General features: G+C 51.7%; 1 protein-coding gene across 3 annotated transcripts in view; it reads left to right on the top strand.

Annotated features, from left to right (window-relative positions):
* Positions 1-22,438, top strand: part of LHPP (phospholysine phosphohistidine inorganic pyrophosphate phosphatase) — a 111,873-nt gene that overhangs the window by 32,074 nt on the left and 57,361 nt on the right. For all 3 annotated transcript variants that reach the window (XM_074338832.1, XM_019742214.2, XM_074338831.1), the window contains one exon: positions 9,975-10,066. In XM_074338832.1, coding sequence (XP_074194933.1) covers positions 9,975-10,066 — 92 coding nt within the window. The remainder of the gene's footprint in view (positions 1-9,974; positions 10,067-22,438) is intronic.

Here is a 22,438-nt window from a genome sequence, read left to right as displayed (position 1 = left end):
CAATGGTTCGCCACTGCAAAGTTACTATTTGTCCCTTTGTAACTAATAAGTGTCTTGTGGGAAAGTACTTGACACAATGTAAATATCCTCTTTCCTCTCATTTTTTTCCCTCCTAATTTTAGCACCCATTGATAATTCTTACCTGAAACAGCTATTACTGTGGTGTTTGCCAAATGGTGAAGTTCTGTTTCCTTTGTCCCGTCTTTATTAATTGGAATTTACTGTAAGGAAGAGCTTTCCTTTTTCTCCCATTTACTTGTTTATTTATTCCAACACGGACTCAGGATTTTGTTATACTCCATTTTTATTGTTACTTATTTTGTTGCTCAAATTGTCCTGTATTTGGCCTTTGGGACCCCTTTCCAGATTAATAGCCACGTGTTTCATCTATACCCCTGCCTGCCACTCTCCCCTATGTTACTTTGAACAAATCCCAGAAATCGTATCACTTCATCTGTAAACAGTTCTGTGTGTCTGTAACGCACAGGAATTCTTTTTAAAAACATAGATAATGGCACCGTCACATCTAAATAATACTAACAATAATTCCTTCATATCATCAAATCTCATCACTGTCCACATTTCCCTGATTGTCTTATAATTATGTTGCTTACATTTGTTGGAATCTGGATCCAAAGCAGGGCCTTGCATTGTCATTGGTCAGTGTGATTCTTAAGTGTTTTCGAATCTGTCAGCCCCGACCTCCCTTTTGTTTTCCTTTGCAGCGTCGTGAAGAAGAAACTGGGTTGTTGGTCTGTGTGGTGTCCCCCCGGATTTTGTGGATCGTACCTCGTGGCGTCCTCTCCTGAGCTCCTCTGCCTCCTATTTCCTGTGTATTGGTAGTTGGATCTAGCAGCTTGGTCAGAGTCTGGTTCAGTTGTTTAAGACTGCTTTCTAGGTGGTGGTGTGTCCTCTCTCAGGTGCATAGAATGTCTAGTTGTCCCCTTTCGGAGTATTAGCAGCTGCTAATGGTCAGCGCCGAACTTGATTAATTCATTAAGGGCTGTGAAATGCTGATATGTGAATTCTATCGTTCCTCCTTCATTTTTTCCTCTGGGTTACTTCTGTGTAGGAAAACTTCTCACCAACTGTTTGTTATCGTGAGGTACAGTTCATGTAGGAAACTCCAGATAAATGCCTGTTTCTTACCCATATTTATTAGTTTTCAAAATAGTAAGTTGATTCTCTAATATCTTCCCAAGGTGACAGAGAAGATTTAAAAATACATACATTATTATAAATATAGAAACATATTTTATGTGTTTCAATCTATTGCAGTTATTGTCTCATTGATGTTCAAATATTTCATCTGTGACCAGTGGGCACCTTCAAGTTGGCGCCTGTGCCTTTTGGACCTGACACTAGTGGTCTCAGGCTCTTTGCTCCCTGTTATGACGGGATGTTCCACGGCTGCCGTACACACTTCCTGCCAAGGCCTGGGCTCCGCCATCCTGCCGGGGAGCCATGCTTACCTTTAGTGGGAAATCATATTCGGAAACCACTGGGACGTGGACGGTTCTCATTGCTACTGGGTTGGCCATCACTGCTAAGCTTTTTGAGTCGAGAAGACTCAGAAAAATATGTATCTTTAAACGTGAAAGGCCCCTTGAGTTCATTCTGCAACTTCTGATTCAGAGTCACGCCCTGGGTTTTCACTCGGTTGCATCAATCTTATGTCTGTGTGTCCTTTTTTCCGTGGCCAAAGTCCTGGCTCTCAAGGATACCACCGTCACCGATCCGTTTGCTTTAGCCCACAGTACACACCAGAGTCGTCAATCTCAAAACTGTGCTGTGTGAAAAGAAGCCAGGCACCAAAGAGTGGGTGTCACCACCGGTCCTGCCAGTGCCACCAAGGCTGGGACAGTATTGTGTGGCCGTGCCAGGGGACTGGACTGCGGCCCACTGATCACTGTTGACTGAGTCTGAGAAGACTGGGGACTGGTCCTGGTTACGATTTCTTTTCTTTGGCAGTCCTTTTTTTCGCTTTGAGCAGATCCCTCCAGAGGGGTCCTGTCATTTGAAGCCATCAGAAGAGTTCCTCTCTGGGTGTATACCACCAACAGGACGCTCTTTGAATTCATTTTACTTCTAATTCTTAGGGAATTGGTTTTTCAACATCTTAATTTGTGCTACAGTTATGTAAAATATTTATGCGATTTCCAAATCAAATCTACAAAGCAAGATACACTCAAGGAAGTCTAGCCTTTGTCCTCTTCCTTCTATTCTCTCTCTCCCCATCTCTCATGGGTACCTCTTTTTATAAATATGCTTCTCTTTCCAGTTTCAAAATATAAACAACTGTGTATATATTTACCATACTCACAGGATGAATTTAAGAGAGAACACATTTTCAAGAACACTTGTTATAGGTGGGAGGAAGGCTACCGTTGTAATGTGAGCTAAAAAACCCAGTACTTAGAACTGTATGAGCAGTATGATCACACACCATCTCAAACAACTGCCCACCTCCAGCAAAAAAACAAAAATCAAAACAAACCAACGAGCAGCAAGAAACTGTCACTGCCCACAAGATAGGACCAGAGGAATTGAATGTCAAGACGTTGAATTTGCTTGTAGTTGGATAGTTCCACCCTGGGTGTCCCCCCTGCCCCAATCGCCCTTTTTTCTGTTTGGCATTTTCCAGTTATTTTCAGTCTCATCTTTTACATTTTGAATGAAAAACTGTCCTCCCCACACCCCGAAGGGGAGCCGAGGCCCTCATGGTGGGGGGGGGGGGGTCAGGTTTATTCCGGCTTCTCCTTTGATGGATGCCGGAGCTAAGGGGACTTGGGGGGTTGGCGCTAGTGTTTTGGGTTCCTGGTGGGTTGTCTGCTGAGGTTGTGGACATCTGTGGCCCTGGGCAGCTGGTAGCTAAGGAGTTGCTTTCTCTGGTGGCTCTTGTGGCACTTGTGGCAAAGCTGAATCTTATTTACCACCCACATTATCATTCTCGCTTTCACCCTCAAATGTCATTTCTGTCTCTCCCCTTGACAGACAGTTGAGTGGCGATTGCGTGTTCTTAACACCCCTGACCCCACCATGTTTCTAAAACAGCCCTTAATGTTTTTTGAGCCTCAGGATATGTAGACATTTTAAAGCAGTATTTCAACATAAGGCCATTTCAAATGAACTGTGTCTTATGCACAAGGTAATAATTCTCTGTTCCTGCTTCTTTATTTTTAATGAAAAATGCCTGCGAGGAGCTATCTTGCTGCTGAAGTGCAAGGCTGTGGCAAACCTTAAAATTTTCAAGCTGTTTTAATCAATAAAGTTATCACCAGTCATTTCCCTTGATAACTGCTTTTGCCCAGACCTGGACTTGCTCCTTGCTGCTGAGGACATTTCAGCCTGCACTGGGAATGGATATAACCCCCCAAATCCAATTTTCATTTTAGCCTTTCCTCAGTAGCCTAGAAATAACAGATCGCTGGTATTACTCTATTTTTTTTAATATAAGAGTTTATTTGAGCCCAAACTGATGACATATGCTGGGGAGCAAGATCTCAAATGCTCCCTAGTATTACTCTAATAGATGGGGAATTCAGACCTCTTAGAGGTGACCAGTCCCTTTCTAGGATTCAGTAATAAGACAAAGAATAACATCCCTTAAAGGTTACTTGCAGACATACCTGATTCTCATAGTGTAAGGCTTCTGAATCAGTGGGTGGTTTTCTTTCTTCATACTAAAGCCCAAATGGTGTGAAGGTTTTGGCAGTTTTCCGTCATCATAAGAAGTGCCATCAGTGGCAAATGGTGCAAGTTCATGGAAATTGGGGCTGTTCAAAGCAGAATGCCTGGTTAGCACCAGGAGCCACCATGCTGTGTGCGCCCATTTCACAGATGAGGAGCCTGAGGCTTGCAGAGGTGGGACCACAGGTGCTGGACACACCTGGGTTCTGTCTCGTGTCCATTTATGTCCTGAAGTCCTTACTCCAGTCCCCTGTCATAGATGCTCACGTTTCCATCTTAAGGTTAAAGACAGGGTTTCTCAAGCTTGGCACTCTTGACATTTTGGAGCCAAATTATTCTTTGTGATGGAGGCTGTCCTGTGCAGTGTACGATGCTTCCTAACACCCCCGCCCCCCAGTTGTGAAATCACAGGTGTCCCCAGACATTGCCAATGTCACCAGGGAGCCCAACTGCCCCGAATTGAGAACCACAGCATTGGGGAACAGTCACAGGAAAGTCTGGCGTTAAACCTAAGGTTACTCTGCTGATGAGGAGTGAGGCTGGGACCCAATCCCCTCCAGGTTTCTGCTGTACCCCAGTGCTCAAGGAGGGGCGAGCGACATAGCAGAATTTTTAGGTTTGGCAAATGAAGTTTGGAACGGCATATTTAGTAGTCCAATATCATTGTCTCTTTTGCAAAGTATTAAAGTATATATGGTTGGCAGAATACAAATACAGAAAATGAAGTTAGACAGGATCTTGGGTGGTGAGGGTTAGCACCCTCAAGACAGCCTATCCAAAATGGGGTGAGGTTTGTGGGTTTCTCCGAAGAAGCCTGGGCATAAAGCATGGACTTGGCCCCATCAATTTGCTCCCAGGTTCTCAGGGCATTAGTTCTAGCCATGGGGCTAGGAGGACAGTCTGTTCCCCCCGTGGGGAGGCCTGTGCGTGGGCAGCGAACGTCCACTCATCTCTCGTGGCCTCCTCTCGCTCAGGTGTGTCTGGGGAAGGCCTGATCCCTTCCCTTTGTCAGCCGAGCCCTGCCCGTGTCCCAGGCCCTGCCCCTCTGCTGCGTGCAGACTCTGGGTGTCAGGTCAGGCAGGACATGCTGGGATAGTGTGAGCTTCGGGCACCTGGAGAGACAAGGCCAAGAGGAACAGCCCATCCACTGACACACCCTAGTTTGAACTTGAAGCTCCAGCACAGGCCTAGTGCCGCCGCAGCGGGTCTGAAACATGACAGTTTCAGGAAGTTCCAGCTCTGAGGCTGCATTTGTGCTGCATCTCTTGTTCATAAGATGTCTTTAAAACCTCTTGTCTTAGTTTTTCCTAAGACATGTTCTCCCCTACAGCCTTTTTTAGTAAATTTTATTTTCTTCTTCTCAAAATACACGTATTTAAAAAATCTGAGTATGAAATAACTCATGTTTATTAAAGGAGATAGGAAAAATTCCAAAGTGTAAGAAAAAAATGTCCATTATTCCACTCACCTAGAATAACACAAATCATGCTTAATCTTTTCAATTTTTTTGTGTGTGTCTATATATACATTTTTAACCCAAAATTGGGATAATCCTGCGTGTGCTATTTGAAACCTCATTCTCCATTCCCCCTTAACATTGTGTTGGGAACAGTTTCCTTTGTGCTTATTTAAGCACTTTCACAAAGTAACTTTTGTGGCTACATAGTATTCCTTCGTGAGGGCTGCCAGTAATTGACCAGCCCCCATCCTTGGACATTTAGATTTCCTCCGACTTCCCTCTTGTATATAACCCTGGTGAACACCCTTGTATGTGTATCCTGTGTACACTTCTGACTGTTTGCTTACAAGCCCCAGTGACGCAGTGGTCGGGCCGTGATACATGTTGCTCGGTCCTATTTCAGAAAGATGCTATCACTTCCCCCTCCTCACCAGCTGTCTAGCAAGTGTGTGTCTCCCCCCATCACACCAACACCCTTGTTTCTTACCTTTTATAAAACATGGTGGTTGCGTTTTGCTGTGTTGATATTGTTCCTTACAAATATGCCAGACTGTGGGGGAAATTACTTAGCGATGCGCCATCTCCAGGTGTCTGAGGGGGCCTGGGTTCTTTTGAGCCTTCAAGCTGAAGGTCTAGGCTCATCCTAGGGTGACGTGTCACCTCGAGGCCTCTCCGGGTGGGTGTGTGCCACTGGGGGCTGAAATGCAGACTGAACCCTTTGCTTCTTCATTACCGGCCTTGCTTTTTGCTGCCCCATGAGAGGGAGAAGTGCTTCCCCTAGCAGCGTCCCAGGATAACCAGAAATTTCATGAAATGTGGGCTTTCTTGGGAAAGCTCTGTGGCACTGGAAGTTCGTACTCATAAACATCATCACCGGTTGGAGTGGGTTCTTCCCCTGGCACCTAGGATGGCGAAGAGGAGACCATGGCAGGCAGACAAATGTTTCAGAAGGATGAGTGACTCTGCTGTTGGAACTCAAACCAGAAAAGCTGCCGAAAGGGCTGTGGGGCCCCCTCCAGCTCTCTGGATTCCTGTGTTCTGGGAGGCCGGCCTCTCAGTGTCTCCACTTCCTTTGACCACGTTGCAGTGAGAAAGGGACTGCACCCCAGGCCTGACAGGTAGGGTTTTTTTATTTCCCCCGACAGCACACCTCTTGACCTCTATCTTCTCACCAATGATTTTTTTAAATCCAAAATGATTTGGCAATAATTGCTCCTCCTTGTGTGATTATTGCCCTTCACTGATAGTAAATCTGTGAGCTCCCCAGGGGCCGGAGCGCATGTTGGTATGCGGAGCCCACAGGCTGGCCCAGACAGGCATGGCTGCTCCAGGCGGCTGCACGCCCGGCCCCCGCACCCGCTCTCCTCCGGCCTCACTCAGGCTGCAGGGCTCTGCCTGGCTAGTAGATAGCAGAGCTGGGGTTTGTGCTTAGTTGCCCTGGCCTCTTCTCAGACTTGAGCTCAGTCTGTCCATTCTGCTAGTCACATAGGGCCAGCCCCTGTTCCCACTACCCCCAGCCCCCTCTCTGAGACGGAAGGCCAATTCCATCTGGACCCCTGTCCTCACAGGCAGAGTCCAAATCGATGGGTGAGGAGGCTCCCTGGCCTGTGAATGCTCCACGGTCATCGTTTTGATTTCCCTTGATTTTGGTTTCTGTTTTTATTCGTTGGTTAGCCCCACCTAGAATCTGAGTTCCAGAGAGGAAATGTGTGGAGTAACCCTCAGTTTCAAAGCTTTTGTCCCGTCAACATCAGGACACTCACTCTGTCATAGGAGTCAGTTTCTCAGGCCTGTCTGGCTTCTGACCAAGGAAATTGCTGATGGGACTGGAAAGCGGATCTGTAACAGATTAGATATCTAAGACGTTAGACTTTTCTTCCACCAGCAGAATCTTCTGAAAGTATTTTGAAGCTTTTAATCAGATTTGTGTGGTAGTTGCCTGAGGGAGGCGGTCCTTTTATTCTTTGAGAATACGTTTACTTATGTAAAAAAGTACGAATCAATTTAAACTCTAATATTGATATGGCAAAGGGAGACCCACTAATGACTAACGTTTTGGCAACACTCAAGTAGACTCTATTCCCCTACCCCCACTCTTTTCATTGGTGACCAGTGAGAAGTCCTCTTCACTGTGCCTCCTAAGTGTCTCCAGATGAATAGCCGTGCTGTCGTTCAGAACACTGATCCACTCTATAATTTTTGTTGGTCATCACCTAAGTGCCAGAGGGCAGCACACAGCCCTCCCCTCAAGGAGCTCACACATTTCTGGAAGAGATAAGTGAGCCAGTGTCATGCAGTAGGGTGCATGCAATACAAGGGGAGTAATCAGAGTGCTTTGGGAGGGCCCCAGAACCCAGCCAGAGGTTGAAAGGTGGTGGTCACCTTGAGCTGAGTCCTGAAAGACTGGTAGGATGTGGCCAGTAGAAGAAGGGAGGTAAGCAGGCAAAAAGGTGAGCATGTGCCCCTGGGTTACCCTTTCTGCTGCTCTCTATTCTGTTGTGTAAATCCATATTTCCATTTAGCACCACTTTCTTTTTGCCTAAAAGACTTCCTTTTACATTTCTTGTGTGTAGATCAGTTGGTGATGAAGTATTTTACATTCAGATAGCTGAAAATATCCTTATTTCACCTTTGTTTTTGAAAGATAATTTTGCTGGGTATAGAATTCTAGGTTGGCATTCCACCCACCCCTTTTAGTGCTTTAAAGATGGTGTTCCACTGTCTTCTCACTTGGATTGTTTTCGATGTGAAATCTGACGTCTTAGCTTTGTTTCTCGGTAGATAATGTCTTTTTTTTTCTCCAACCGTTGTAAAGATTTTCTTCTTGTCACTTGTTTTGAGCAATTTGATCATGTTGTGCCTTGATGTAGTTTTCTTCATGCTCCTTGTGTTTGGTGTTGATTGGGACCTTGGATTTGTGGATCTATTGTTTTTGTTGTCTTTGAAAAGTTTTCAGTCATTATTTCTTTTTTTTCTTTTTTCTTAAGGAGGGTACAACTCACAGTGGGCCATGCGGGGATTGAACTGGCAACCTTGGTGTTATTAGCACCATGCTCTAACGAACTGAAGTAATCGGCCACCCCTGAGTCATTATTTCTTCAAATATTGTTTCTGTCTCTTATTTCCCTTTCAGGGACTCCAGTTACATGTATATTAGGTCCTCTGAAGTTACATCATAGCTCTCTTATGTTCTGTTCATCAAAAAAAAGTTATTTTCTCTGTGTGTTTCATTTTGGATAGTTTCTATTGCTACGTCTTCAAGTTCATAATCTTTCCTTCTGCATTGTCTAATCGGACACTGATCTCATTTACTATATTTTTCATTTTAGACAATGTAGTTTTCACATCTAGAAGCTTGCTTTGGATCTTTTTTTTTAATCTTCCATGTCTCTATTTAACTTTTAAAACATGGAATATGGTTACAATAACTGATTTAATGCCCTTGTCTGCTAATTCTCACATTTGGGTCAGTTTGGGTCAGTCTCAATTGATTGATTTCCCCCCCTCATTATGTATGATATTTGTTTTCTTTGCATGTCAGGTCATTTCTTATTGGATACCAGACATGGTGAATTTTACCTTTGGGGTGCTGGATATTTTTGTATGCCCATCAGTATGTCTGTACTTTGTTCTGGAATGCAATTAAATTACTTGGAAAGAGTGTGATCTTTGTAGATCTTGCTTTTAAGATTGGGAGGCAGCACCAGAGCAGGGTTTAGCCTAGGGCTAATTATTCCCCACTACCACGGCAAGTTGCTTCTGGGAATGTTACTCAGTGCCCTCTGAACTACGAGATTTTCCAGTCTGGCTGGTAGGAACCATCACTGTTCCCAACCATGTGTGAGGTCTGGGCAGTTTTCTTTAATTTTTCCATGTGATTCTTTCCCTGGCCTCAGTGGTTCCCTCACTTGTCTGTGCTGATTGGCAGTCTACGGAATACTACATTATTTGGGGGGACCCTCTGTAGCTCTCTGCCATTGTTCTCTGGGTAACCCTTTCCTCTGAGATACTCTGTTTCCTTGGAACTCTAGCTGCCTAGGTCTCCCAGTGCTTAGCCGTCTCTTCAATTGAGGGTGTCTACTGGGCTCCACCTGGTTCTCCCTACTTGCACCCACAGTCTGAAAACACTGAAGGCAGTAAGCTGGGGCAATTACAGGACTCACCTCATTTGTTTCCTGTGTCTCAGAAATCATTGTCCTTCACTGCTTAATGTCCTGTGTCTTGAAAACTGTTTTATATAGTTTATCTGATTTTCTAGTTGTTTCAGGTGGGAGAATATATTCTGGAGGCTGTTTTCAAAAATGATATCCAGGCTGTGAGCAGTTCCTTGTGTGTGTGTGTGTATTTCTATTTGCCTATTATTTTGTTTTTCATAGGTAGTACCTTCACTATTGAAAGCAAAACCTTTTAAACTGTGACCTTCAGAGATTTGCCAGAGATTTACTTAGTTTTCATAGAACCTAGGATTGACAAAATAACCTGGCTACAGAGCATTTAATCACAAGTAAAATCCAGCCCATGTTCTAATAGAGGTGAGACAGTTCCAGCCTCACCATACATCCTTGTGGTACCATATCACTTTGACGTGTGTTGATTGACTTCAAATTGTCCAGATATGCACTTTTCAGAGCCATGGGGGACAGTGGGAGATATACTCAAGGTGGGTTGACTTTTAATCAATAGGATGATGATATTACTTTGTTTAATTCATATGATGGCAGTTTTAAACATCAAATCAAGCAGTTTTTATGTCAAAAAAAGATGGAGGGACACAGGAGTAAACCCCTGCTGCCATCACTTCTGAGTGCATTTCATTGCATGGCAGGCCATCATGATTGGAGATGATATCGTGGGTGACGTCGGTGGTGCCCAGCGGTGTGGAATGAGAGCCCTGCAGGTGCGGACCGGGAAGTTCAGGTGAGTGCCTCACGCATGGCCAGGTTTACCTGCCTGCCTTCCTCCGTGGATTCCTGTGGTGGCCATGTTTTTGTTTTCTTTTGTTGTCCAAAATAAAGGGGGTTACTCTATCCAAATAGAGGCGCAGTGTGTGGGCATCCACTGACTTTTATGTCACTGCCCTCTGAGGACGGGCCTTCTGGAGCACAGAGTGGTGAGGTAAAGCAGCTTCTGATACCAGCTCCGAGTTTCACAACGGGTTTGCATAGGTGCGTAATGTGGAAAGAGAAAGGCTCTGCCGTCCCAGGCTGCAGCCCGCAGCAGGTCAGGCTGAATTTGGGCCGTGCTCCTTCAGATCCTTCGCTGCATGGCCGTGGGTACGCCTTGTGGGCATTCAGCCGGCCTGGCCACCCTCCCTCCCCTCTTGCTCCGCCTTCCCTGTTCTGTGACAGACAGACCCCCGAGACGACAGATTCTTGGTCAGGGATGCTTTGGAAACGAACCTCTGTCTCCAGAGGAGCTTGTTTTCTTTGCTGGGTCAAAGGTCAGCCTGGTGTCAGGCAGGTCGCTGATGGACCTGTTGGGGTTGGGCCCTTGCTGGCCTGGGGAGGTGCCCTGTGGTGACCGGGGTCTGGCTTGCTCAGCTGTCGAGGCTGCCTTAGACGTCGGTGTTGTTTTGCCTCGTTCTGGATGGTTTTGATCGCAGCCATTCAGAGAAGGAGAATTTTGTGGATGCTAGAGAGACATGGTTGAAACATGGTTGAACAACATTTTGTGGCATCTTTCCAAGACAATTCTCCATCATTTTAAATACCCAAGGAGATGCTCTCTGTAAGCACTAGTTTCGTGCCGGTCACCCATCAAGCCCTCGGCAAAGGTGAGGTGGCGATGGGGATATCTGTCTTGCTCCCTTCTGGGTACAGCCACCTGTCCCTGCGTGGAGAAGATGGCGCTTAGCCTGTCTTTTCTTGACGGTATTTAAAATTTCAGACCTTTTGATTGGTCCATTTGCACGGATGTGTACCTGCCTTTGTTACTATGCAGGATGGAAGGAAAGAGCCTTAGCTCAGGTAGGGTAGTGAATGAGCCACCCAAAGGGGAGGCCGCGTGGCAAACAGGTGGCTAGATTCTGTGTGTGTGAAAGCGGGCAGAGACTTCTTTGCCGTTGGCCACTGTCTAGAGCCGAGCTGCCCGGTACACTTGCCACGAGCTACAGGTGGCTGCTGAGCACTTGAAATATGGCTGGTCCAGATTGCCATGGGCTGAAAGTGCAAAATACACACACGATTTCAAAGACTGGGAGAAAAAGAATGTGGAAGAGCTCGTTCGTAATCTTGTATACTGATGACAGATACTGATACTTTATGTTAACTTTACCTGCTTATTTTTATTTTTGTTAATGTGGCTACTAAAAGTTCTAGCTTGCCTCTGCGGCTCGTCAGGGCTCAGTGCGTTTCTGTTCCCGTGTGTGTGCACGTGCGCTGCACCTCCCGCTGCTGCCTGCAGATGGCACTCTCGGCGCACAGACAGCACCTTGGCCGGGGCCTGGCCTGTGGGACAGGTGTGCTCTGCGGACCCCATGGGGCTGGAAATCCATACAGGCCCTGCGGCACCCTGCAAGGTTCTCTCTGCTGGGGTGTGGACGGCTCGGGCCAGAGAACAGCCTCGGAAGTCAGCTGGCACTGTGGCAACTGGGCCAGCATCCCTTCCCTCCAGCATCCCAGGTAGCACGCAGCAATTCCTTTAGGGCTGCCCCTCCACCCCTCTGGCCACCTGCGTGAGCCGGCACTAGGTTGAAGGTCAGCATGTCCCATGTCGGCACCAGATGTGAGCTGGGCAGGGGAGGGGCTGTGTCCAGTGGTGAGTATATCCTTACTGGGTGCCGCGCCTCTCGTCTAAGTGGCCCTGAGTGGCCACACAGGAGCCAAGGGCCACTGGATGGGTCAGCAGGGCCTGTCCTCTGTCAGGGGCCTTGGTCCAGCCTTGGCTGAACTAGGAGATCCAGGCAAGTGGAGGATGGCCTTGTCCCAGGCACAGGTGGCAGAACAGCCACGCAGTGAATGAGCTCCGGGCTCACACCTGGCCACGGGGCTTCTCTGCTGGCTTGAGGCCAAGGGCAGGAATGGGGAGGCTGAGCTGAGTGCAAATTTGGGTGGGGGTCCTGCCAGTCTCTGGTGCTGGAAAGGGAGGGAGGCTTGAGGGGGCAACACAGGGCCTCCCGAAGGCCTTGGTGCAGGACACCCCCTCAGGCCAATGTTTGCTGGTTGCATACACACGTGCACACACACATACTTGCTCGCACACACACGTGCAAGATTGTCTGAGGCTATAGCCGTGTTGGAAGTGTGGGATTTGGACTCGCCCATGGCTATGCGATCTCCCTGTGACCTTTGGTGTCTTCGTTCCCCTCTCCCTCCTGGTTTCATCACAAAATGGCTCAAAGGGAAGAGGATGAAGCCTCAGAGTTGGGGGAGGTCACAGGGTGGCCTGAGCGTGAGAAGGAAGGCTTTGCTGGGCCTGCCGCACCAGGAAAGCTCAGTCTCCTCGCAGGGAAGGCCTTGCGCATTGCCCAGGGGCCAGGGTGCCCTCTGACAACCCCACACGTTTGGAGCAGGGAGGCTCCCAGGACAGACAGCTTGCAAACATGCCCCCGCCCAGCAGGGCAGCCCAAGCCACGGACAGAGCAATACAAAGCTTTCTTTTCATACCTGCTGCTTGGACATCCAGCCCCGCCAGGGTGCGGCCCTCACCTGGCTGGCAGGTAAAGGCCTTCTGGGCGTTCTCCCCACCTGCCCTGTTCTTGGCACGTCTGACGCCTTGGGGCTGCAGAACCTTCCAGCTTGAAGCCACGAAGCTGCTGCTCCTCCAGACCCCTTGACATCCACCCAGACCTCAGGCCCTGAATGGACCAGGGTGTTTCCTCCATTGGGGGTCCTGTGCCCACTGATGGCAATTCGTGAGCCCAGAGGGTGCTGGCTCCGACGTGCGTCGCTGCAAGAGGCCTTTTCAGATGAGATGGCTAAAGCCTTGCCCAAGGCCACCTAGTGATGTGACTTTGCTGCCACCTTTTGTGTACCAGGAACACCCTGTGCCTGTGGTCAAGCTCTGCAGAGCGGCAGCAGCTCTGGGTGCCAGCCTGGAGGCCCCCTCCTGTCTCCCAGTGACAGGCCTCATCTCCCGTGGGGATGGGGCTGGGTCCAGTCCCTGTGTACTCCCGTTCTGGCAAATTCAGGCCAGGGATGCTCTTCCCAGTCTCGAGATGCCCAGTCTGTCCCCAGTGGAAGAAGAACAGCTGTCAGCACATCTGACAGACCTCTCCTCCTGGGGACATGCCAGGAACAGGACAGTGTCGCCCTAACTGCTCCCCCAGCACTCTCTTCCCCATTCCATGCTGCACACTGCAGCCGGCAGCCTGGTTCTAAGCACATTCGCCGGTATCTCTACTTGAAGGGCCCCATACAAGTCGTGCTGTGTAAATGAGCCAGCTGCTCGGAACCCGCAGTGGATGGTCCCTTATTTGTTATTTACTCAAGGTTGGAAGATGTTTGAGGAGCCCAGGACATTTTTGACAGGCAGTTTGCCCTCTTGGACTTGGCACCCAGGTGCTATTTGCACCCAAGCTCAGCTGGGGCCCAGGTGCCGTTGGGGGCGTTCCACGCAGCAGGGCGGCCGATGGCTCTGGGGTTCCAGCCACCTTGCAGAAGCCTGGAAGATGAGGGGTGCACAGAACTGGACGGTGAGACCCAAGGCTGGGGTGGAACCACCTCAGAGCCCGACTTGGTTGCGCTGAGACTGCTGCCGCCAAAGCATCGCCCATTCACTGGGTCTCCCAACTCTGCCGCCACTCACTTCAGCATTTTTCCTGTAAGAGGCTATGGTTTCTGTTTGGAATGAAATAGAATTTTCTTCTAGTGCCAAGTGATTTTTGAGGGGAGCGAGTGGACCCGGATGTTAGTTTTTTGGCAGTGGCAATGGTCAGAGGCTAGTGTAGTTGGGAACAGGGCTGATTGTCACCAAACAAGAGTGACACGATGGGGCTTGCAGGACCGAACAGGTCCCTTCCCTCCTGTCCCCCCCTGTGCCCCAGGAAAGGAGCCATGTGGAGATGAGCTGTGACTTGAGCAGGCTCTGGCCCAGGGCAGGCCCTGAAGTCAGTCATCCGACTCCACCCAAGAGCCTGGACGAGGGAGGTGACAGGTGGCAGCTCCAGAAGTCACATCTTTGCTGCCTTTGTTATAAAGTCAGCTAAACCTGAGACCTCCTTTTGCCTCCTGTGTGGGGGTAGGATGCGGTGGGGGCGGGGGTGCCAGGCAGGTCTGGGCAGCTCTGTCCACTACAGTGTGTCAGAGGGGTAAGGGGACACCCTGCTGAGAGTGCAGCACCACCCTGTGCTGGGCTGGCTGCCTGCCCGGAGTGGTCTCTGATCCCACAAGAATCTTAGCCGCTTGGGCTCTGCTGATGCCCCCCAGGGCTGTCAGAGCCCACGTGCGGGGGAAGCCCCTCTGAGATCTGGGGACAGCCTCTGGCTGCAGTGTTGTGGCTTGGGATGGCTAGTGCTGGCTGGCGCAAGCCCGTCCAGGGGGCAGGAGCAGGAGCCAGTGGGAGACTGCAAAGCTTTTCATTGTTGCTGCTGTTTTTCTAACACACCAGGGAAGGTGCATTTTTGATCTATTGATGGGGTCTCTGATTTCTGCATCTTCCCCAGGAAGAAGAAAAGGTTGGCCTGTGAACCCCTGACCCCCATCCTCTCAGACACATCTCAACAGTTCTTATTTCTGACTGTCACGTGGTATTTGGTTTTCTTTGTGCTGAGGTTTGTCTGTGTTGTGGGCAGGACCTAGGATGTGCCACCCGCCTTTACTGCTCTCTCCTCCCCCCCAAATATGTGTAGAGCAGCCACCATGTGCCAGGCGCTGTTCGGGATGGGAGATAGAGGGAATGTGACAGGGGTACCTGTCTTCCAGGACTCTTCTTTCTCGTGGGGAGGGGCAGCAGTGACCCAGGGGCTAAACCCACAACCAAGGTCCTTCTGGACAGTGAGCATCGAGGCCCTTTCCTGACGCCCGCTGGCCCACTGGCCGCCTTGCTCACCAGCTCACCAGTCTCTGCACAGCTGCCTGGAGTGGGCGGCCCTTCACGCCCCTGCCTTGCTTACGTCCTTCTTCCTGGGCCTGGACTGCCGCTCCCACCAGGTGTCCTCAGATCCTTGTTCTTCCTTCAGGGCCTGACTCCCCTCCTGGGAAGCTCCTGGGAGAACAGCCCTTCATGGGGTCCCCGAGCCTTGGGCTCAGACCATCTCCCCACCAGACTGGGCCCCAGCCCTCCTCGCCTCTGTGGCCCCTGGCCTGGCAGTGGTCCCTGGGCAGCTGAGCTGACCGCCTGGCCCACAGGTGGTAGGGGTGGGAGGTAGTGTGAGCCCAGGTCTGGCTGCTCCTCGGCCCCTCACCTGTGGGTCAAGGGTCTCAGTCCCATCAGTGTTTGGTCCCTTCGTTTAGCTCATGCATTCCCAGTGGGGGTGACGTTGCCCCCAAAGGGACCACAATTATTCTTGAGGGTTAAAGAAAACCTTAGATGTTACAGTGACTTGTGGCTTTCCAAAGGGCCGTGACATAGGCAGGATACAGTGCTGGGTACCTTTTTTTTCTGCCTGTCTGAGTGTGGTCCCTGTGTCTCTTTGGGGTCACCCTCCTCCACCCCTGCCCGCCATGGGGCACAGGCCTGGGCACAGGACTCAGGCTTGGCCAGTCTCGAGCACACAAACTCCTGGCCACAGGGATGGGCATGTGATCTGAGTGAGGCCAGTGTGTTGGCCCAGGGTTTTCCAGAACCCCTAGGAAAGTGACCAGTGAAACAGAAGCTGAGAAGTACCAGTGGCCATTTTGTCACCCCAGGGGAAACCCTGCCCGAAGGTGAACCCGACAACCTGGAAAGTAGAGCCTAGAGGTGGAGAGAGAGAGCCACTCCTGATATAGTGAACGCCTGGATCCAGCTCTGACTCACTGAAGCTGGTCCCCCGCTGACCTTTTTAGTGGGGTGGGCCAATACGTTGGCATTTGTGCGAGCAGTGCGGCAGCAGCAGGATGGGTCCAGGCAGTCTCCAGAGCTCCCTGGCCAGCCAGCCACATGGGCTTCCTTCTGCCGAGTGCCCCCTGGGGAGCCCGCCCCAGTGTTCTGCTTTCTTTCCACATGCGGGTGATGTGGTGTGCAAGGCCAGGCCCCGCTGCTGCCCTTTGTGACGGCCAGAGAGAGACCTTTGCAGTGGCCTTCAGCTGGCACTGCTGCTGGCTTTCTCCGTGCTCTGGCAAGTGCTGGAGGGGACCTCATTTAACCTCGGAGGAAACTGTCCATGAAGGTGTGTCAGAGCTGTTCCAAAATAGAACGGGCTGCCCGGAGAGGGGTGAGTCCTTGTCACTGGAGATGGCCCGCAGAGGCTGGCAGGCCTCCTGCTGGGAGGCTGAGGAAGGGACTGCAGCAGCTACAGGCCAGGGCTAAATAAAGCCTCAACCCATCGGAGAGTCTGGTGACATTTAACTGGCACCTGTGGGGGTGCCAGGTGGTTTCTGTACCTCTGGTCCCTGGGGCCACCCTGGGAGGGTGGTCCTCTTTCCCCACTGACAGACACTGAGATTTCAATGACACCATTTCCCATTTGCAGATGTGGAAACTGAGGCACAGACAGGGCAGGGGTGTGGGTACTGTCATTCACGACTTGAATCCCACCCAGTCTGTGACCTCCCTCTCTACGTCATGGGCTGTAAGCATCAGAGTGGGAGCCCAGGGGTGAGAACCGCAGGTGTAGATGCAGGCGTGTACGTGTGAGTAGCAGAGGCTGGAAGGAAGGACACCCATTGTTAGAGGCTATTTGCTTATGTGTTTGCATCTTTGGGTATCTTCTAAATATTTTATGACAGAAGTGTAACACTCCTATCAGAACAAGAGTTATTTTTTAAAGTACATTTGCATCCCCACCCCATAGTTTTGTGAATTTGGGGGATTCTTAAAAAAGAAAAGCCACTCGAAGGTACAGCTTCATTAGTTTACAAATAGAAACTACCCCCAAGCACCCCGACGCTCCTGAGCCTGTGCACAGCTCTCCCCTGACCCCCGATCCAGCCAGAGCCCTTCTCACACACAACACTGTAAATCCCTGGAAAGAGGCCCCTTCATAATGGAAATGCCCCAGCCCTCGCCCGGCTGGCCGGTGAGCCGCACTACGGCCTCCCCTCATGTGTGCAGGCGCAGTCTGCACCCTCTGAGTGTTTCATCCAGGAGGGGTCAGGGTGAGGGGCTCTGGGCCCTGTGACTGTGAGCCCGGTGTCTTCTGTGTGACCTGCCTGCATCATGCGCTGTCCCCTGGGCAGCGGGGCTGTGGCCACATTTCGTCCCAGACTCACACCCAGGTCCCACACACTCACACACACTCATGCGCACATTTTGACCTATGGCAGGGTGGCCGCCAGAGGGAGGGGCCAGGGCCGTTGTCTCTGGACTTTACAGACTGTAGATCAGGATGGGGGCTGGGGGGGTCGAGGGCAGAGGGGTCTGATCAGCCCTAGCTGGAGACAGGTGGTAGGTGGTGGGAAGGTGGACACAAGCCTCCCCTGGCTGAAGGTCCAGGGCAGCCTGGACCTGTCATATGAAGCCACCTGCCCCCGTCATCTGAGAGCACACCTCTGACGCCAGGGGAGGGAGAGGCCTGGTGAGGGTTGTGCAGGGGTCTGTGTCAGCCATCAGACCCACTGCTTTTGAGGGTCCCCAGGGAGCCCGCGTCTCCTGTTTTCTCCTCCACATTCTCCCCTCTGTCTCTTTCCTCCTGTCCCCACTCCCTGCCCTTCGTCTCTGCCCTCGGCTTTGCTGTCTCTTTCCAGATCTTTTAGGGTCAACTTTCTCGTTCCCTTCTGTCTCACAATGCTTTTTGTTGGGGCCACTAGAGGGCGCCGTGCTGCCAGGTCCAAGGCAGGCCGGCTGTCTTGGAGCCACAGGGGGTCAGGGGCCAGGATGCACACCCACCCCCTGGCCCACACACACTCGCACGCCCTCCTCTCCCGCAGCTGCTGTGTGTTTCTGCCAGGACTGGGGCAAACTGGCCCTGTGGGTCCTGTCTCAGAGAGGCAGGCCCTGGGAGCTGTTGCAGCCAGGCTTTCCCCAGCTTGCCCACCCCTGGGCTCTCACCCCTCCCCTGCCACCTTTTGTGGGCGCAGGCGGTGAGGCATGGAGAACACGGAGGTGCTGGGGGCCGCGGGTTTCACTGCCAGCTGCAGTGAGAATCTGCTGACAGCCTGGATCCCAGGATTTAAAGCAGGTGGATCGGCCCCACGTCAGCCTCACCAGTGCCTGTTTTCCTTTTCCAGCTGGCAGCTTCTCGGGGGAGAGCAGCCTGAGAACTGTGAGTGCTCTTGGCGTGGAGATCTCCCAGCAGCCCCTGCGAGTGCAGGAGAGGCCGGGCCTCCACTCGAGGAGGCAGCCCTCCAGTTTCTCCAGGCTCCCCTCCTGTCTGTCCCTGTCTGGCCTCCAAGCCTTTGCTCCTCTGGCCCCAACCCCAGCAGCTTGTCTGAATCCTGCTGTCTTCAAGGCCTTCCCTGAGGATGAAATTCCCAGAGTCGTCCCACCTGGAAGGCACTCAGGGGTCCTCCTGTGTTCATGTGGGCAGCCAGGACTGGCAGAGGGGCCGTCTCAAGGTCAAGGGTAAGCCATGGCATGCTGGGGTCTGTGCTGGCTCTCACACCAGGGCCATTTCTCTTGTACCACAAATACATTCACCTCTGGGAGAATTATCTGGCACTCCTTTGAGTTCCCACAGCCTCCTTATTTCCAAACCACTTTTGCGATTTCTAGAAACTCCATATACCCTGCTCTCAGAGCTAGGCCCCATCGGGTTCACCCGGTCCCCCGTGAACTCCTGTATATAGAGGATCCAGTCTGCCTCTCCTGGCGTCTCTGGACCCTGTCGGTCTGGAGCACGTCCCCGGCCTTGCCTGGACTATCCCGACACTGAGTTTTGAAGGTTACAGGACAGTGATTTTGTCTGATGTTGCCTCACGAGGAGACCCCCAGGTAACACTTGGGTCAGAATAGCACAGAAGTGACACGTCAGCGCATCACGTCAGGAGACGTCACGTGATCACGTGATGTCAGTGTGCTTCGTTACGGGCAATGCTAATGCCGTTTGATTAAGGTGGTGACTGCCGTCAGGTCGTGAGAAGGCATGGGTTTTCTTCCCTTTGTGATGGATAACTATGTGTGGGGAGATACCTCGAGACTGTGTCAAGTCCCATTCCTCACCCTGCGTTCATCCACCAGTTTTAATGTCTGCTGCCGCTGCTTGAATTAATTATTTCTATGATCATTCCCAAGTAATTCCATCATTTGTTCTTGCATTTGTTATTGGTTTTCTGCTGCGAGGAAGAATGCTTTCTTCTCCCCATTATTTATTTATACCAGTGAGGACTGATGGATTCCTATTTAATTCAGTGGGTAACAATCTGTCACTATCATAATGTATTTTGATGCTCAGAGGAACCCCGAATTGGCCAGTGACTGTCCCTCCAAGTTGGCTCTGTGTCCGGTTCACACCCCCCCCCGCCATTCTTGGGCTCTTTCTTCCTTTCTGGCACAAGATGTTTCAGGCTCATCGTGTTCTGTCTTTCCCTCAGCCCTGGAGTCAACCATTTCTCCAAGGAGCCATAGTTCCTTAGAGTGGAAAGTGATATTTAGACATGGAGACCAGGGTGCTAGCTGTGCCTGCATTGCCTCTGGGTGTCGCTGCTCTCGGACCCTCTCCAGGGACAGAGGCAGAAAACATACGCATATGCATATGTTTTTGTATACACACGTAATTCCTGCATCCATTTGTGTGTATCTCTGTACCTAACTCACTAAATCAGTTGAAAACCGTAAGTTCATGCCAGTACCTCTGATTCCAGCCCAACACCACAGGACTCATCCCAGCCTCTGCCTTTGCAAATTTGTCCCTTCCTTTTCCAACAGAGAGAAACCTGGTTTACATTATTCTCTGTCCACTTACTTATTTGCTCAGTCTGCTTGTGTGTAGACAATCCCTGACCTTGCTGGGCTGTCGGGCGCCTGCTCCTGCTGGAGTGTCATCCATCCACCCCCTCCCGCCCCAAAGCCCTCCTTGCGTGGGGCCCTGGTGTCCCTGCCATGTCTGGCTGCCCCAGGCTGTCCACCCACAGGAAGGAAGGAAGCCCCCAGACCTTGCTGGCTTATCTGTCTCCCCACTCCTTCCCTCCCTGCTCCTTGAGTGCAGGGACTGGGGGGGTTTTCACAGATTTTGTTGTTCCACCATGCCTTGCACGTGGTGGGTGCTCTGCATTTGTTAAGCTGAGTAACAACAGTCTTCCCACAGCAGAAGGGGTCTTTCAGCTTCCCAGACCATTTTCACATTTAGGGTTCTCAACCAAGCCTTGCAGGTTGTCAGAAAAACTCTTCTGTTTTCTGGGGAGGAAGCTGACTCGCCCGGGGTCGCCCAGCTGGCAGGGGTATTCCATGGGAGTTGCCAGTGTGTCTGGCCCAGTGGTTCCTGTGCCACGATGAAAGCCGAGTCACGTGGTGTGAGAGTGTCCTTTGTGGTTGGCAGCCGGTGCTCGCCTGGCCTGGTGGAAGAGGTGTGCTCCGAAGACGGGAGAACCCCAGGCTGAATCCTGGCTCTGCCGTTTACCAGCTGGGACAATGTCGAGCCTGTTTCCTCATCTGGAAAATGCAGTACATGGGGATTAGTACCTTGGGACAGGAGGAGCTCAGTAAATACACCCCAGCAGGGCTGTCAGCGAGGTCACATGACATACAGTGCAGCAGGGCCCTGCTGCCGGCCCCACGCCCAGGTGTCCAGGGCCTTGCCCAGGGCGGCTCAGCCAGGCCCACACCACTGGGTACAGTCACAGGGCTCATGAATTGGGACGGTCAGGGCACCACCACTTTGAAAATTCGCTCGTATTTCCAAAACACATTCTCCCAGACAGGCTCCTGGCCTTCCCTTTGTGGGGAAATGGAGGGCAGCGCTCAGAAGTGTGTGTGCTTGGGTGGGGTCGGGGGGCAGGGAGAAGTACAGGTGCAACCATGTGAGATTAGCTGCTCATGACCTTGTGGCAGCTGGGCAAAGCGTGGCATAGCACAGGGCCAGCCTCTCCCAGAAGGCTATATGCTTGATTGGAAAAGTGGACTTGTCCTTAAATAGGGCGTCATTGGCTACATCCGGGCCTACTGCGTAGGGAGGAGGGGTGAGACGCATCCCACCCCACCCCTGCCCAGGCCGCTTGCTGCTTCCACCCAGAGTACATCCGAGGCAGCTCAGGTTAGCAAGCACCTACTGTGTGCTCAGCAGTGGGGGGACACCAGGTGAGCAAGATCAAGTGGACTGGACGGTCCCCAGCCCAATGCTGGGCATGCATTATGTTCTGGGGGACCCATTGCAGGGTGCTCAGGGAGAACCTTGTGAGATGCAGAATGCAGGGGTGAGGCACGTGGGCTGGGGGTGGCAGCAGGGACTGTGTCTGCCCTGGTTGGTGTCCTACCCTGTGTGGGCACAGGGCTGAACACACTGGAGGCTCTGAATGGCAGAGTTTGGGGGCTGGGGCTGAGGACACAAGGGGGCTTGGGGTGGAGCCCCCGGAGATGGTGGGCCGGCTGGAGCAGAGCCCTTTGCTGCAGCAGGAATCCCTCGACCTCCGAGAGGCGGCGGGCTGCAGGAGAGGGCCCCACAGCGTGGTCACGTGTTTCAGGAGCAGAAGCCCCTCACGGGGCTGGCTGGATAGCTGCTGCCAGGAGACGGGTATCTCTGCAGTGCTGGGGAGCTTGGCACCTGGGCACAGGGGCTGGATCTGCCTGCGCCTTTTTCCTCCACAGCAGCACCGCAGGGTTTTCTCTGATTTTTTTGAGTCAGCCATACGTGAGGTTGTAAAGAGAGCCCGTGGCAGGGAGGGGGCAGCACTGGCTTGTCAGAAGCTGCAGCCGCCAGGGTGGGAGGCCTGGGCGGCTCTCAGCCTGACCAGCCCTGGCCTGGGGCAGGGGACCGGGCAAGGACCTGGGCTTGAGGGTCTGGCAGTGGGTGGACTCTCTGAGCCACCAGCCGAGGAGACCCTGCACCGGCTGCCTCACCTCTCCGTGCTGGTCTGCAAGGTGCAGCTGCTGCAGCTGATCTTGCAAGCTGTTGTGAGGGCAGGTACAGGTGAGCTCGGCAGGTACAGGTGAGCCCACAATGAACCCTGTCCCCTCTCTCCCTGGTGCCTGACTGAGATCTCTCATGGTTTCTGGCCCTGCCTGTAGCTTGGCATTGACCTGGCTGTATAAAGTAGCAGTTAGGTCTTGCTAATGGTCTCAAATAAAGACTTTTATAGGATCTGGGCATTTTCTCATGGGCCCTCGACTCCGTCTGGA

The sequence above is a fragment of the Rhinolophus sinicus genome, linkage group LG07 (genome assembly GCF_036562045.2).
Source record: "Rhinolophus sinicus isolate RSC01 linkage group LG07, ASM3656204v1, whole genome shotgun sequence".
NCBI lineage: Eukaryota > Metazoa > Chordata > Mammalia > Chiroptera > Rhinolophidae > Rhinolophus > Rhinolophus sinicus.
The sequence above is the reverse complement of the archived record's forward strand: the minus strand, read 5'-3'. Positions and strand labels throughout refer to the sequence as shown.